Genomic DNA, 15010 nt, shown 5'->3' on the forward strand with positions numbered 1-15010 from the left:
ACCAAACCTGACTTATATAAAAATTATTGATGTAGGAAGAAAATGGCTCTTGCGTCTTTAAAATTCATCGAGGAGATCCATCAAAACGCTCGAGGCTTGGGCCACATAATGAAGACATTCTCAACTCAATAATATTACTTCGCATTCGGTGAGTCTGGTAATTCCAATTTAAAGTCAAAGAAGGACGATGCATATGATTGACCGAAGCAAAATCCTTAAGTATTAATCATTCATCTCCATGTCTGGTTATGAACAGGCATGAATTTTTTTTATATGTAAAAATATCAGAGTACTTTCATAACCAAACTTAAGCTCTCGAGTGGAGCAAGATTTTGTTTCATCAAGGCCGTCACAACTCAGAAGATCAATACGTAGGTATGATAATGTACATATGTGGACACGGACAGTTCACTCATGTTTGCCATTTCAATAAGAATGTCATTCAGGTGTGACATTTTTGACTCAGTGAATTGTCTTCTTTCTGCATTGTTCACCGTTGGCTTTGTGATTAATTCATAAAAAAACAAAAATGCATCATGAAGAAGAGCTGTATAGCTAGTACTTTGTGGGTGATGATGAACTGATGAGAAAGCCTCCTTTCCAACATCCTTTCCCAATGCAATAACACACCAGTTCCTGTCTCTTCTCCTCTGATCTCTATTCTCTCTCATCAGAGCTTTGTCATTTGTGCCTCGTCTATATAGCTTCATCGCTTAACTCATAGTTCACAGGTGCGTCTGAAGACTTGGTTACTGAATCAAGAGCTCAAAAAGCATCATGTTTTCTGCGTTAAGTCAGGCTCTGGAAACGGCTTTGGCTCCGGAAGTGCCCAAGATCGTGGACTTTCGCCATCAATGGGCTCATTTCTTGCGGTTTTATGCCGAAAACAAGCCCTTGAGTCACAAGAGTCAGCCCGTGGAGCGCACCTATCTGGTGTTCCACTTAAATCAAATGCTAAAATTACTGATCCAAGAGCAACGGGAGGTCGAGCTCCATTCTATGGGACCTTGTATGGAATACATGATCAACCATCAGGTCCTGGATATCTTGTCCAGTTTAGCTCAGGCTGACACGCCCCCGGGTTTGAGACCGTACATTATCAACTTGTTCGTGTTCCTCCTGACAAAGATTAAACAGACCATCTTACCTTATGTGAATGTGTATTACCCCATGAGACGTTTGCTCATGTTGAGCTCTATTGTCAAGGCTTCTCCCACTGAAAACCAAGAGATGCTCTTCATCACTTCCTTAGTCACCAAAATCAAGGCGCAACCCGAATGTTTAACCTTGTTCGCCCATGAATCCCTACCCGGAGAATACAGCCGAACCTCCTCCCGACGCTCGAGTGCAGCTTCGTCGGTCATGGATCTGTCCCACATTGAAGAATTGGCCTTGGCACAGCAGGCCGCGTTCGACCAATTTCAGAGCCGCCATCTTTTGGTCTCAGCCTTATTGAATTTTTTGGATAGCGCCGATTACCTGGTCAGCATCAAAGCCATGGACACCTTACTGGTGGTGTGTGCCTTGCCTGACGATATTTCGGCCTTGAATGCGGTTCAAGGCACGGAAATGCTGCCCACTTTGGTGGGTCGCTTGATCCGCTTGTTTGAAGCCATCCCGTTGGACTTAGATATTGGGATGATTGAAGAAGTGCGTGTGAATTGGGCCGAAGCCCACCACTTTCACGCTCAAAGTAGCTCCGTGCCAGATTTTCCGGGTAAAACAGAGTTGGTCGCGTTCTATTCCTGGTTGGATTTCTGTGATAGTCTCATCAAGGGCGCCCTGGACGACATTGCCGACGCATTGGCCAGCGAGATCCGGTCCGAGTTCCTAGAAAAAATCGTTGAAGCACATTTCATGGATGCCAGAGAACCCTTGGAGATCGTGCAGACCGTGGCCAAAGTCACCCAATGCTGGAGCCATATCCAATCCCGAGGCTTGGCCGGGGAGTTCTGCATTTGGTTATTTGGCGACAACACAGAGCCCGAGCTCAAAGGCGTGGTCACCCACCCTTTCAAGCACCACGTCCTCCAACTCTGCCACCACGATAGCCAAGAGGTCGTCTTGGAGACCCTAAGTCTCTACGATGTCGTTCTTGAGCGGCCCTGTGATCCCATCCTTAAGAGCCTGGTGCTAGCCAACCTCCAATTGCGAGGCTACTACAACGGCAGTCTGGCCGAGGCTTCCATATCGTCCTGGTCGGATGAGGAAGACGAACGGGAGAAGCTGAGACCAGGCTCTGGCCTCGAGTTAAGTCCACGGAGTCGAAAAGCCTCCCCCATGGCCGGAGGAAGCCGAACCATGGCCCCCACCAACATCGCCCGAGTGATCAATGCGTGGTTATACATGGTCCCCGACGAACTCCGGTCCTCTGATCTGGCCAAGGATTCGGGATATGAGCAATACGTGAAGAACGCACAAACTCAAGTGGCTAGTACCTTCAAGAGCTGTGAAGGCTTCAATTGGCCCTCGGAAGCTACGTTCCCCGAAAGGTCGGACACCCTCAGCTCAGATTCCAGACCGGAAGCCGACCCTTCGCGCCAATTCTATGAAGGCGAATTCTTGGCCACCCTGTTCGACATGTTGGAGAACTTATTAGAGCAGGACTATGAGGTCAACTTGTCGGTTACGGCGCTTTTGGCCAAACTGGCCCAACTACCCCATCCCCATCTTCACGAGTACCTTCTCAATCCCACGATTCCCATCGTTCAAGGGACCAGGACCCTTCACACTTTGATGCAGAGTCTGCTGACGACCATTAGGAATGAGACGAAAACCATTGAGCAACTTCAACGCAAAGTTTACGTTTGTCGGAAAACACTATTGGGATCAGAAAGCGACCGGATCGCCTTGAATCTCACCCGCCGAGAGACCAAAGTTATTGACGGTCTCATCATCCTGGAAGAGTTCAGCAAGGAAATTGCCGCCATAACATTGGTCAAATACCACCAAGCGTGTTAATGTTTCTATTATCCGATTTGACTTTCATTTCATTTATCCATTGTTGAGAGTTTATTCACCATTTCAATACATTCCTTGTTGATTTAGAAACTTGATTCGGTTATTTTTCACTCCGATGAATGCTAGCTGAGATTCTTAAAATATGCCAATATACTGAACATTGGTAAGGATTTGTTGCATGGTTGAAATGGCTTCATTCTGCACAATTCTGCAGAGTATCTGCAGAGTTTTTACTCGGTCGAAGAGAATATTGCTATTTATCAACCTGAGCGTGCATATGACCTGGGATTTATGCTTACAAGATGCACCTTACACCTTGCCAAAACCGGATGTGAACGTGGTCTTTATTTTTCATCTTACTTTTTATTGAGGTATTGCATTCTTTGTTAGCACCACAAGCTATCCTACATTTTAGACAATCATTTTCACTGTACAATATGTCATTGTCAATGCATCAGGTTTCCAAACCTAATCTTTTTGCCCTCTGCACAATGATTTGATAGGTACGTAGTATGCAAGTACGACCTTGATTGAGTACTGTACAAGCCAAAATGATTTTTTATGAATATGGCAGAAGCCACCAAGGTCAGGATCAAGCAAAGAAACGCCATTTTAATAGCCCTTGTCAGACTCTGTATCCCATGCAACGGTCCTGCAGCATTGAACTGAGACGAATGCCGCTGATGAAAATGAATAAACCACACCCAAATAAGTGCGATAATGCAAAACGTTTAATATCACTGAGGAAAACAGAAAGTTGTTTACCTTGAGTACTTTTGTCTCATCCAAATGAAAAACAAAGCACTTTGATTGCGTTTGAGGCGATTTGGATGAGAGGAAAAATATTGGGTGAAATCCAAGTGATGCATTGATGTGACTGGCGAATAACTTTTCCCTACTTGATTTTCAATGAAGAAATCCCGCTCAAAACTTCTCCAATATATCGGGGAGAAAGTTCAGAGCGAGCGAACCCAAGGATCAACGGGCTATTAAGGGGATGAAAAATGTTACTAACACGAGAAATTAAAAGTTCCCGAGTGAGAGTTCAAAATTAGTTTCGAAAGCCGGCAAGATTTATTATGCAGCAAAACAACGAAATCATTGGAATTGGTAAGATGAGAAATTCTCAAGTTGTCGTGCACAAATGATCTCTTGCGCAACGTTTATCAATCTACAACATCATCGAGAAACGGCTTCTCAAAGATTAGACCACAACACTAACTTTCGTTGGCCCTGCAGATTTCATCTGGAAATAGAAAGAAGAGATGCAAGAACAAGATTACTTGGCATATCCTGTGGTGCTGAATACAGTGTCATCTTCGTACCTGTTTTTGTACCAAAATAGGTCTCAACAAAACGAGAACGCCTAGCCAAAAGTTGTTCAATTGCAGCCAACGCCGATATTATTCGCTCTGTGAAGATGGAAATTTCTTCTTTGAATTATCTTATTGCTTCAAATATCATGTCTGTCAAAATAGTAGGTACATTCCAATATAGTTGGCTAAAATATTTGGCTTTCCTTCAAGTCTCATGGTATGTCTGTCGCCTTTGGGGCCATATTTCTTTTATGAAATGGTTAGCATACAATTATATGACAGGGGCTCAATTTTTGTGTCATTCTTGATAGATAGCAGATAATCCCAGAAATTTGCCATTTTTCCTGATTTTAATGACAAAGATAAAAAGACATTGAAAAGGTTTAAGTCCCTATAAGGGAGATGAAGAAGAGAAAAGCAAAAGGGGCCAAAGGGCTGAAAAAGTTCCAAATTTTAAAAAGGTGTTTCGCAGCTATAACCTGTATTCGTTTAGCCTTGATGATCAACCAATGGCAAACATATCAATTGCTTTAGATTCGTTTATTTTGAGTTACTTTGACATATTTCATGCCCATTTCATGCTCTTTTTTAACAACTTATCCATTACGCATCTGTTGTGGAACCAGTATTCCGGACACTATTGGTCATGGGTCAAAATGTTTGAGAGGATTCGGAAGACAATAAAACCGATGTTAGTTGCACTCTAGACTCCTGACGCAAAAAGCAAAGACATCGAAGATGTGATCAAGATCCAAGAGTGTCAATGTCTTGCGTCAACCAATGTCGTATTTACTCGTCATGTATGCCATCATCTCAACTCCTGAGGACGAACCTTGTCTCGCTTTTGGCCGAATTGAAGTTTTTGATTGGGATGTCGTTTAGGATTCAGTTTCAATCTGTTTCCAAAGGTGACAGGACGGACAAAAATGAGATCCAGTGCAATTTCTCTCCTCTTCCTTGGGATTCTACTCATCACTTGCCTTCGTGCTTTTGAAATTGAGGTAGGTCTTCTACCTCACTCCTTTACCCACCATTCACTATAAGAGGGATGATGATTGGAACCCAGGAGCTTTTGTGCTGGAAGACATCAAAAGTTATGACGAACCCCTTTCAAGATATCGGTAGATTTTCATTCCATATTTTATTATACAGAACAGCCGTGGGTCACTTATTACAACCAAGTACAAGTGAAGCCTGGTTGTCAAAAATCTGTATTTAAATTACGTAAAAACTGGACGTGAATAATGTGGAGGTACATGAGCGGAAACATACTGTATAACCATAAACCAAAAGGAAAACTGAATCGATTTTTAATACATGCTCAGGATTTTTCTACTGAAGTGTCCCATGCTGAATAAGAAATTGATCCGAACCAATTTGAAAACATGATTTTGTGGCTAATTTTCTAACGAGTTTCCAATCAAATTTGTTTAATCGTTGCGAAGCTACGATCCTCGACTGGTGTATGCTTTATCCATTGTCTATGAGGCCACTTGAAGGCCTGAGATTGTTGGAATACGATCGCCACAAGCATACAGTTTTCAATAGCTTGAACTTGTTTCAGTATCTTAGCAAAAAAACATCAGCTTTATGGATATATTTTATGCAAAATTATGGTTAGGAACTAAACGCCAATTTAGGACTTCTCTGTGGAAGTTTTTAATGACTTGTGGCCAATGACAACCAAATGTTTCTCTTTACGACAGAGTCCTAAGAGTTGATAAGGTCAGAATGGCTGCTTCATCAAATGAAGGTACATTAAGCAGGATTACTAAACTACTATATATTTGATGACTAGACCTCTAGGAAGAGAGGTGACTCTCCAAAAGCATTATTGTTCAAGAAGGCCAAACTGTGCGTGGGATGGGATTTGAGTTTGGATACATTTTGAGAACTGTTATCAGAGGGAAAGATCTCGTTGAGCGCACTGACAGATTATTATGTTGCATTCTGATTTTGATGACACGAATAAACCGGATTCATAATTCTCTCATAGCTTTTCCTCGAAGTATCTCATTCAAGATAATCAGTAATACTGGTGTAGAAAACTAGCATATCAGATTTTTGGCCGACAAAGCGGGTTTATTTGCCACTTTCTCACTTGCGTAATTTCTTTTGACACTTTTTTGTGCCAGTTCATTCAAAACTATTAGTTATATTAGAAAACTCATTCGCTTTTTTGGGTTTATTAGCCAACCAATTTGCCATTTGGGCAGCTCATATTGATGCAGCTTTTTTAAAAAAGACTGTCAAACAAAGTGAGGGGTGCATATTTGAGAGACCTTCTTGATTTTCCTGAAATCATCATAGATTGTTTGATTTGGTGTAGTCTTGGTAGTTCCAAAATCCATTTTGATGGCTTACATTTTTCGCAAGTGTCAAGGGATAATATTTCACATTTTGAACTTTTTTGACAATAAGTGAGAAATAGAAAATTAACATGAATGTACAAACGTTTGAACATCTTTTGCTGTCTTCTCATAAATAACCCTGAGCTTGCTCTTATAATGACAGTGCCTTCTTTGATCCCAAAGAAGCCATTGATTTCGTCCATGAGGTAGGCTTCAGGACATTTTGCGACAAGTCAGCTCAATAATAAGACGATGTTCTCCTTGCTCGATGAGAGACACATAACGCCAAGGAGAGCTGATAGTGCAATATGGTGTTTCTTCGAGATCAAACACTTTTCAAGCATAATCATTTTGATAAGCTCTGTGCTTACCCAGGTTTAAGGTTCAATCATATTGACTTTAGAAGCTTAACGTGCGTTTTGAAAGCGCCTTGAGCATTCAGATTAATCAGGGCAAAAAAGTTCTCATCCTTTCTTCCTTCTAATGTGTACATTTCTGTTTTCTAATATTTCGTAAGGAATCCGTTACTTCCCTCGAAATGCATTCATCCGCTAACGGGTTTCAAGTCTATCTTGGATAAGATCTTAATCTAACTTCCCCAGCACCTTCGCCTTCAAAGGCTAACTAGATCCGTATATCAATGTAAAAACAAATAGGATTGACAAATATTTCGTTTAATACTACTATACTGGGAATCACATTTCTTGTAACGGTTACTACGAAACTACTTTCATGACCCAGCCAATAAGAATTAGCATTTTAACCAAAGAAAGGGGTTAAGTTTTTACAATACGTATGTACACCGCGAAACCTTTCTGTTCAAGAAGCAAAGAAGTGTCTCCCAAAACTGCAAGAAGTAACATATCCATATTTTTTATTATCCTGTTCACCACCCATTAAACGTCTCTCATTGATTTCTTTCAGGATAATGATTGGGCCGAGACTTTTGATGTATCTGATGTAAGCGAGTCACCTCATGTACGGGCTACACGAAGTGCCGAAGCAGCCAAAGTCAAGCGAAAAATGATCAAACGAAAGAGAAAGAGACCGGTCAATGTTGAGGAGTCCGAATCGGACAAACCCACCTCTCCCATAGTCAGAAAGGTCTTGAGACGGAAATCAGATTTGAAACCTTTGAAGGTGATTGACGCTTACCGGAATAACGTGACCAATCTCGCGGCCATCAATCAAAGAGAACGAGATGCCAGATGTAAGTGGGTGTCCAATATAACTCATCTCGAGATATTGTAGATTTCAAAGAAAACGTTTGTCAAAGCTGTTTCCCCTTTGTTGCAAATTTCTATAATTATCCTTTGCGGATTTGAGAAATTGAGGAACTTCCAAATTAGAAGAAGCTGAAACCTGGAATCTTTATTTGAATGATGGGCTTACTTACATACGCTTTTTGGTGCTACCTACCGTGTGGCTTGTCGAAAATGGCTAATTCATGTTTTAATTTTGCTGTCGAACAGTTAGTCAAAATTGAAGCTAAACAAAAAATACAGATTTCCAGAGGAAATAATTACGATGCAACTCGTCACACGTATTCTATTGGTCACCAAACAAGAGTGAGTAAGAAGCAAAAAAATCAAAAGATCCATGACTCACTTAGCGCCCAGGTCAAATACAGCACCATTGTTAGGATTTTTGGTATCGATGTCAGACCAGCAATGAATCTGGGGACGTTGCCGGGGCTTCTGGATGCTGTAGCTACAACAAGAAGAGGGCAGAGAAGTTCTCCAAAGATGTCCAGACCAAAGTCGACAATGGCCCCCATGACCAACAAGAGATGATTGTTGAATGTGCTTTGGGTGTTGAGGTGTACCATCCAAATGGGGATAAATGTCCAACGATCTTGCCCTAACATCATTCACATAATGGAGATGACTCGCAGATACCTTTTGAGTGGAGCAATGATGCAGAAGGGCTGTTCTTTTTGCGGTCTTCCTTATAGCTACTGGGAATAGGATCCCCTGCAGTGCAAGACGAAAAACGTATTCAAACCCAACCGACTCATCCTTGGTTGCCTCAGGAGGGAGCCAAGTCTGGTAAGGGCCTTCAATGATGAAAAAATCTTAATTGTTGACAAAACGATGAGCCATCGTTGTCTAGCCAACCAAGGCGTGTTCTGGACCAAAAAGCCACCGAGTTACTGTCCCTTTTCTTGTCAGGTCCAAAGGAGGGAAGATGGGACCGTTCTTCTTTTTGTTGAATTAGAAAATCAGCCCCAAGGCTTAATGCTTACCACTTACCCTGCCAAACATTATGTTAGGCAACAGAATGATAAGCAAGTGGTCAGGAATCCTTCAACTATATTTTCCACTTAACCAAATATTTAAGAAAAAATATTTTTGTTTTGGTTTGTTTTTTCACGGGCTTTTCTAAACGCAACAGGGAATGTTATCCCCAGTACTATTAAAATGAAAGGTTATAATTCGTCTATTTATTGCCAATGATATCTGGGTTACCAACGAATTTGAGTTGGCAGACCGAGCTATTCCTTGAATGTAGGGTTGATCAGGAATGCTTATTAAAAATTTGTCTAAGTCTGACTTGAAAGATGCAACCGGATTAATAAGGCCTATGTATTCCCTACGAATATTAGAGGGAAGCAAATTTAACAATGAAGGAGCCCGATACAGAAGATATGTGGACTTCAAGCCCTCGAGAATCCAGGCTAGTTCGAGCAATGAAGGTGCTCTCAATACGCACATTAAGCCTCTACGGTCACTAGAATTGACCCTAAATCCTGGGTTGGGACAAAGCTCTTGAATGCTTTTGAAGACGTACAGTATCAGATACCTTTCGCACCTTCTCCGAACACTGTACAGTCCCAACTTTTCTAGTCTCTCCCAATACCAGAGATGTCTCAATCCTGTGATGTTCCTAGTGAAACATCTTTGGACTTGCTCGACCTTTTGCAAACCTGCTGAACTCATTGGAGCCCAAATGGGTGAGGCGTATTCAAGATGTGGCTGGACAATCGACTTGTACAGAGTTAGCATCGTGATACTATCTCTGGACTTAAACGTACGATATATCCAACCACACGTTTGAAACGCAATAATATTCATTGGGAAGATCCTTGCCTCATCGGATTGTGCTTGTTATGGATATTGCAATACATCATGTTGTTGAAACCCAAAGACGAGCCCTCGGAAAGGGCATACATTCCATCATTCCTTTCAATTTTGTCTTTGCGTTCAGTTTTCAGTCTGTTCACGGTGGTACGGTTCAATAACGACGAATGTGAAACAAGCACGGGTGAAAATGGCACGTGTTACACCTCGTAAGTACAAATTGGGCTATTGTGCACATTAAACAAGGATGCTATTATTGCTATTGTTGTAGCTCGGACTGTTCCAGTCGAGGTGGAAATGCGGATGGAACTTGCGCTAGCGGTTTTGGAGTGTGTTGTGTGTGTAAGTCAATCGTCCAATTAGAGTTCATTAGCTGAAATTAACCAAGTTTACTCTTGTACCAAATAGTTCAATTCGAATGTGGCAGCACCACCTCCGACAATCGAACCTATTTTGTTAATCCACCCACCACTCAAAGGATCTGCAACTTGATGATTAACCGCATGAACGACGAGATCTGCCAGGTAAACAAAAACGATGTGGTACATCTTTATGGATGACATGGTGGCTTCCTCATTCATGGCTCTTCCATCTATGCTCCAATTTTAGATCCGTCTTGACTTTAAGACATTCGACATCTCAGATCCCAATGCCGAGGGTAAATGCACCACGGATTTCTTCTTGGTAACGGGTGGGTCGCCTGTTCCTCAACTTTGCGGAACCAACAGTGGACAGCATGGTACGTAACTTTTGGATCCATCAATATTTCAATCATTAAGCGCACAACTCTTTTCTTTCGTTCTCTTTGGCCAACAGTGATCTATTCGATCACTTCCAATAGCGGGCCCACTCAAATCTCAATGGTGATGGACACGACAATAACGGCTTCTTCGAGTCGTCAATGGATCATCCGAATCTATCAATACGAGTGTTCCAGTCGAGTTTTAGGTGGGATCTCATTCAGGCCCATTCCTTTTGGGACGGAAAGCCTTCATTGTTCCATTCTTTACTTGTAGCTCCGGTGGGTTGCCTCCAATACTATTTGACAGCATCGGGTATGATTCAGAGCTTCAACTACAAAACTGACGTGAGAGCAAATGGAGAACCCAATCACTTGGCTAACCTCAATTACGCCATTTGCATCCGAGTGGACAATGGCTATTGTGGGATTCGATATGCTCAGCCCACTTCGGATCCATTCTCGTTCACTTTGTCCCGGGATGCTTCCGTTGCCAGTAAGTGATTCAGATTACATGTAAGAAGAAGACCTTTCCATATTTGGGATCCAGAAACGACCTTCAGGGGCCATTTTTCGAATAGTTCTCTTTTGTACGGCGTATGTGAGACCAGTAGGCATCTTATGGATGGGCCTATTCGTTGCACTTGGTGTTAGGGAGTCATTCGTAAGTGCACAAGGTGAGCTTGTCTCCGAAGCGGAGGAAAAAGAATAGAATGACGAATGAGTCGTGCTTCTTTACTTTGGCTTTTTTGTCGTGGAATAGTGCATTGGTTCCCACTTCAACTTTAGGCTCCATTTTCCCTGTTTTGAAATGATCAAATTAGCTTGAATATTTTGTAACATTAATTGTGATTTTCAATTCAATTAACAAGAGCCACCGATCCTTCTAGGACTACAGTGATTTGAAACATGACGTGGTTAGTGTTTTTCATGCAAAGAAGATTGTCCCTTAAACATGTTGAAGCAGATTAAAAATGACTTCTTACTATGTATTAACCAAACATAAGAGCACTAGAAATAAATGTGTCATTCATTTGTCAATGATTATCTCCTGTACTAGAATGAGGCTAACTGCCCGTATGAACCAATTTCGAATGAAAACCACATTTGGAGGCTGCAAAATATTGCTAGAAAGCAATATTTCCATGTTGCTTCTACGTGAACGTAATATCTGGCAGCCATCTTTTATGGTTTGACTCTCGAATCTTTTCATCCAATAATTTTGACACTCGTTCCAGTTTTGGCGTTCCCTCTCCCCAGTACTGGGGTCAAATATGGCGACGCTGATTGCCAAAGCGACTACATCCTCATCCCCGGTGGTTCAGAGGATGGTATAAGTCCACGATTTGCTCGAGATCGGTTTTGCGGGATCAGTTTGGGCTCGTGTATGGGGGCCACTCCAACAGCCACCACATGTATGGCTGTGGCTGGAGCTGTTACGAGTAAGTGGGAGGGCTCAAGGACCCTCATGGTACCATTATCTTTTCACGGATTGGATGTTTATTTCAGCATGCTTTTCCTCTGTTCCAGCTTATTCGAAACCTTTCATCGTTCAAGTCATTACTGATACTGATGAAGGTATTCCTTTGGTCGACAAGGCCAATAGAGGATTTAGACTCACCTATAATCAACAACCTTGTCTCCGTGGACGATAAGGAGCATTGACAATGATGCAAAATGCACTACTAGACCAAAAAGCTAACGTTCCAATTTTGGAACTATTCTAATGTTGTTTTAAATATTGTTTGAATTACATTTCCCACCTTAAATAAGAACATTTCGATTTATGTGCTGTCTTGGGAAATGATGATACGACTCGTAGGTGCGTCACTTTTAGCAACTACGGTAGCTCCTACATTTGAGAACCGGAGGAATATGTTATGGATCGCATATACCTACGCTGTAAGATTGCTCCCAATGTGTGTCCTTCAACAACACATGTTGTAATCATGTTCCACCCACGTAGAGCGAATGTTTATCCCTTTTCTACTTACCTTTGAAAGCTCCTTGATGTCTGTATCACTCTTCATAAGAGGGTAGGCCACGATGAAGTGGACCAATACACCGAGAGGCTAAATCACCTCTCCCTTCATGTCTTACCAAGTAGCTTTTGCATTAGATTGTACGTTCATAACTTTAATCAATCGCCACCTTCTCATGTCTCGTACAAAACATGGGAAAATATAAGTTCACAGACATTTTCTAAAACTCCAAAGCCTTCCTGCATGCCAACCTTTCGTTTCATATATGTCACCACCGAAATTGGAGGAAATCGAATTTTCGACAGTTTGAGGTTGTCCAGTTAATAGGAAAAATGAATTTAATTAAAAGCAGAATGACATTATCATCCACCATAGTTCCACTTTTTAAAATAATCTGAAAAGTTCTTTGAATAACCGCAAATGTCGGCAGATTTTTTTCACTCAATGATCTTCCGTTTTCGAACGAGAATTACTTTTTGAGATTACGTGGATAAATCATTTTTTCCGTTTTGACGCGTAATATCAATATTTGTCTAGCGTTTAAAGAATAAGATATAAATTTCAGGCGGAATTCCAGCATTTTAATCAATGAGGAAAACAGAGATAAAGCTAACCATAGGGCACTACTCCGATCATTTTTGTGTTTCATTCTATCAATTCATATCTAATCAATTTCATTTATTTTTATCAGTATTCTGTTCGAATGTAATGGATTCAAAAGTTCCTATGATATGACAAAGAATACGACCTATGCCATTGCGTATAGCATGGTGAAAAACTGATAGTTTTCTAAGATTGGCCACATGTGTTTCTAAGTGAGCTGATGCATACACAGTGCATTTTACTTGGATTCCAAGTGTTCGAAGAGAATATATGTATCAATTAATCAAGCAATCCATGGACAGAAACAAATTTTACTGCCCATAATGCCTGTTAACAAAAGTTCTCCCCGAATTGTAAAATATCCTTCGTGTTCTTGATTTGAAGGCTGAAAGTAGATTGCATCAAGAAAACCCGCGATATTGGATTCATTGCTATCATGTGTCGTCCTTAACAAGACCAAGAGGCGGCAATAAATTATCGAAACTGATACGACGCAATTTGTCGCTCTTGAATATCCATGAGATTTTGTTCAATCGATCTCAAATTTAGTCAAGTCCATACTTCGTGAACAAGAAGGAACCAAAGGAGAGGAAGATCATCCACAGATCTCAAGGTCTTCGAACACGTCTTAGTAGGAAAGCTGAGTGAGAAGTAAATGTAGACAGGGTTCTCGTGCCTTCAAATGTCAAGCCGAAAGGACATGTTGACAACTAGTTTCAGCTTGCCATCTCCTCGCATAAGGGATATGAACTGTTTCTGATAGCTCCAGTTCCACGGTACCCTTTCTATGTTACGTTCCCGTAGGCAACAAAACCAATCTTCCAACAAACCAGATCGAAAGAGGCTGTCTGAAACTGGCAAAGGTCAGCAGGTGTTAGTAAAACAACTCAATGAGTTTTGCGGAAAACACCCTTGAGAATCCACCATCGGTAAAGCGTTTGAAGTGGACCCTACTCGAAATGTTCCCACAAGTGATAGCCGTACAGTAGATAGCTTGTTCAAACTCGAACTTCGTGCTTATTCTTCGGTATTGTGAGTACGTCCATTGCATCTGGCCTTGATTGGCTTTCAGAGAGGAAATATGACGGTCTAGGTGAAGGTTTTTCCACAAGAGGGAGAGGGGGGAGGCAAAAGAGAAAAACCAAGTGACCAGGAATTGGTTCCTTCCTCTGGTTGTGCTTTATTGGTGGAGTGCACTCAAAACTCCAACAACCATGGGAAAATGGCCTTGAATTCGGAAGTGCACACACACCAACATACATACACTCAGGGACGGACGGACGGATGGACGGACACTCGTCGCTGAGGAAGGAGCAAGAGGAGAAGATATGATCTCTTCGTAGTGCTCAATTCCCACGGGAAGAAAAGACAATCGCCAACGAGGAAAAGTCCACCCACCTACCCACCAATGACGTAAACAACTCCTTTCGAATCTCCATTTACACCCTTCTCTTTCTTTTCTTTGTGGAAAAAATGAGCCGGTTTCAAATTGGTTTCCCATCAGGGTGACCTGACCTGGAACAGACCCTCGATCCTTCTCTTTCTTTCAACCTGTGGGTTAATTCCCTCTTGAGCCATCGTCAATGCATACAATGATTAGATTATCCAAGAGATAATTAGCTGGTCCAGCTGTTGAACCTGAACTGGCGCTGACCGCAGGTTTTCAGTTCTTCGTCGTTCGTTTTGATAACCTGATCGGAGTGACAAAGTGATCAGTTTGTGGTAGTCTCAGTAAGGATACAAAAAGCCCCCTTGTGTGCGAGAAAGGCCCCTTCGGCGTCCTTCTGGATCCCTAGTATCTCAAGGCTTAGAGCTGCTTTCTTTCTTTCCTCCCTTCCTTCCTCTCTTTCTCTCTCTTCCTCTCTCTCTCTCTCTGAGACATTCACACATGCCCTCGGTCCTCTCAGTCCTCTACGTCTCTGGGCTGGCTCTTTTGGGCCTTCACCGTCGAGTGGTTGTGGTCACCCTTGTACACAGA

The 15010-nt window shown here is 41.9% G+C and overlaps 1 protein-coding gene across 1 annotated transcript; it reads left to right on the forward strand.

Annotated features, from left to right (window-relative positions):
• Positions 1-341: 341 nt before the first annotated feature.
• On the forward strand, positions 342-12213 carry LOC131878182 (FHF complex subunit HOOK interacting protein 2A-like). Its single transcript, XM_059224096.1, has 12 exons — positions 342-2952; positions 4047-4071; positions 5160-5278; positions 7553-7838; positions 9836-9917; positions 9980-10050; positions 10117-10232; positions 10318-10447; positions 10525-10656; positions 10725-10943; positions 11686-11889; positions 11978-12213. The coding sequence occupies exons 1-12, from the start codon at positions 778-780 to the stop codon at positions 12100-12102; spliced, it is 3684 nt and encodes a 1227-aa protein (XP_059080079.1). The 5' UTR covers positions 342-777; the 3' UTR covers positions 12103-12213.
• The last annotated feature ends 2797 nt before the right edge of the window (positions 12214-15010 follow it).

The sequence above is a fragment of the Tigriopus californicus genome, chromosome 3 (genome assembly GCF_007210705.1).
Source record: "Tigriopus californicus strain San Diego chromosome 3, Tcal_SD_v2.1, whole genome shotgun sequence".
NCBI classification, from domain to species: domain Eukaryota; kingdom Metazoa; phylum Arthropoda; class Copepoda; order Harpacticoida; family Harpacticidae; genus Tigriopus; species Tigriopus californicus.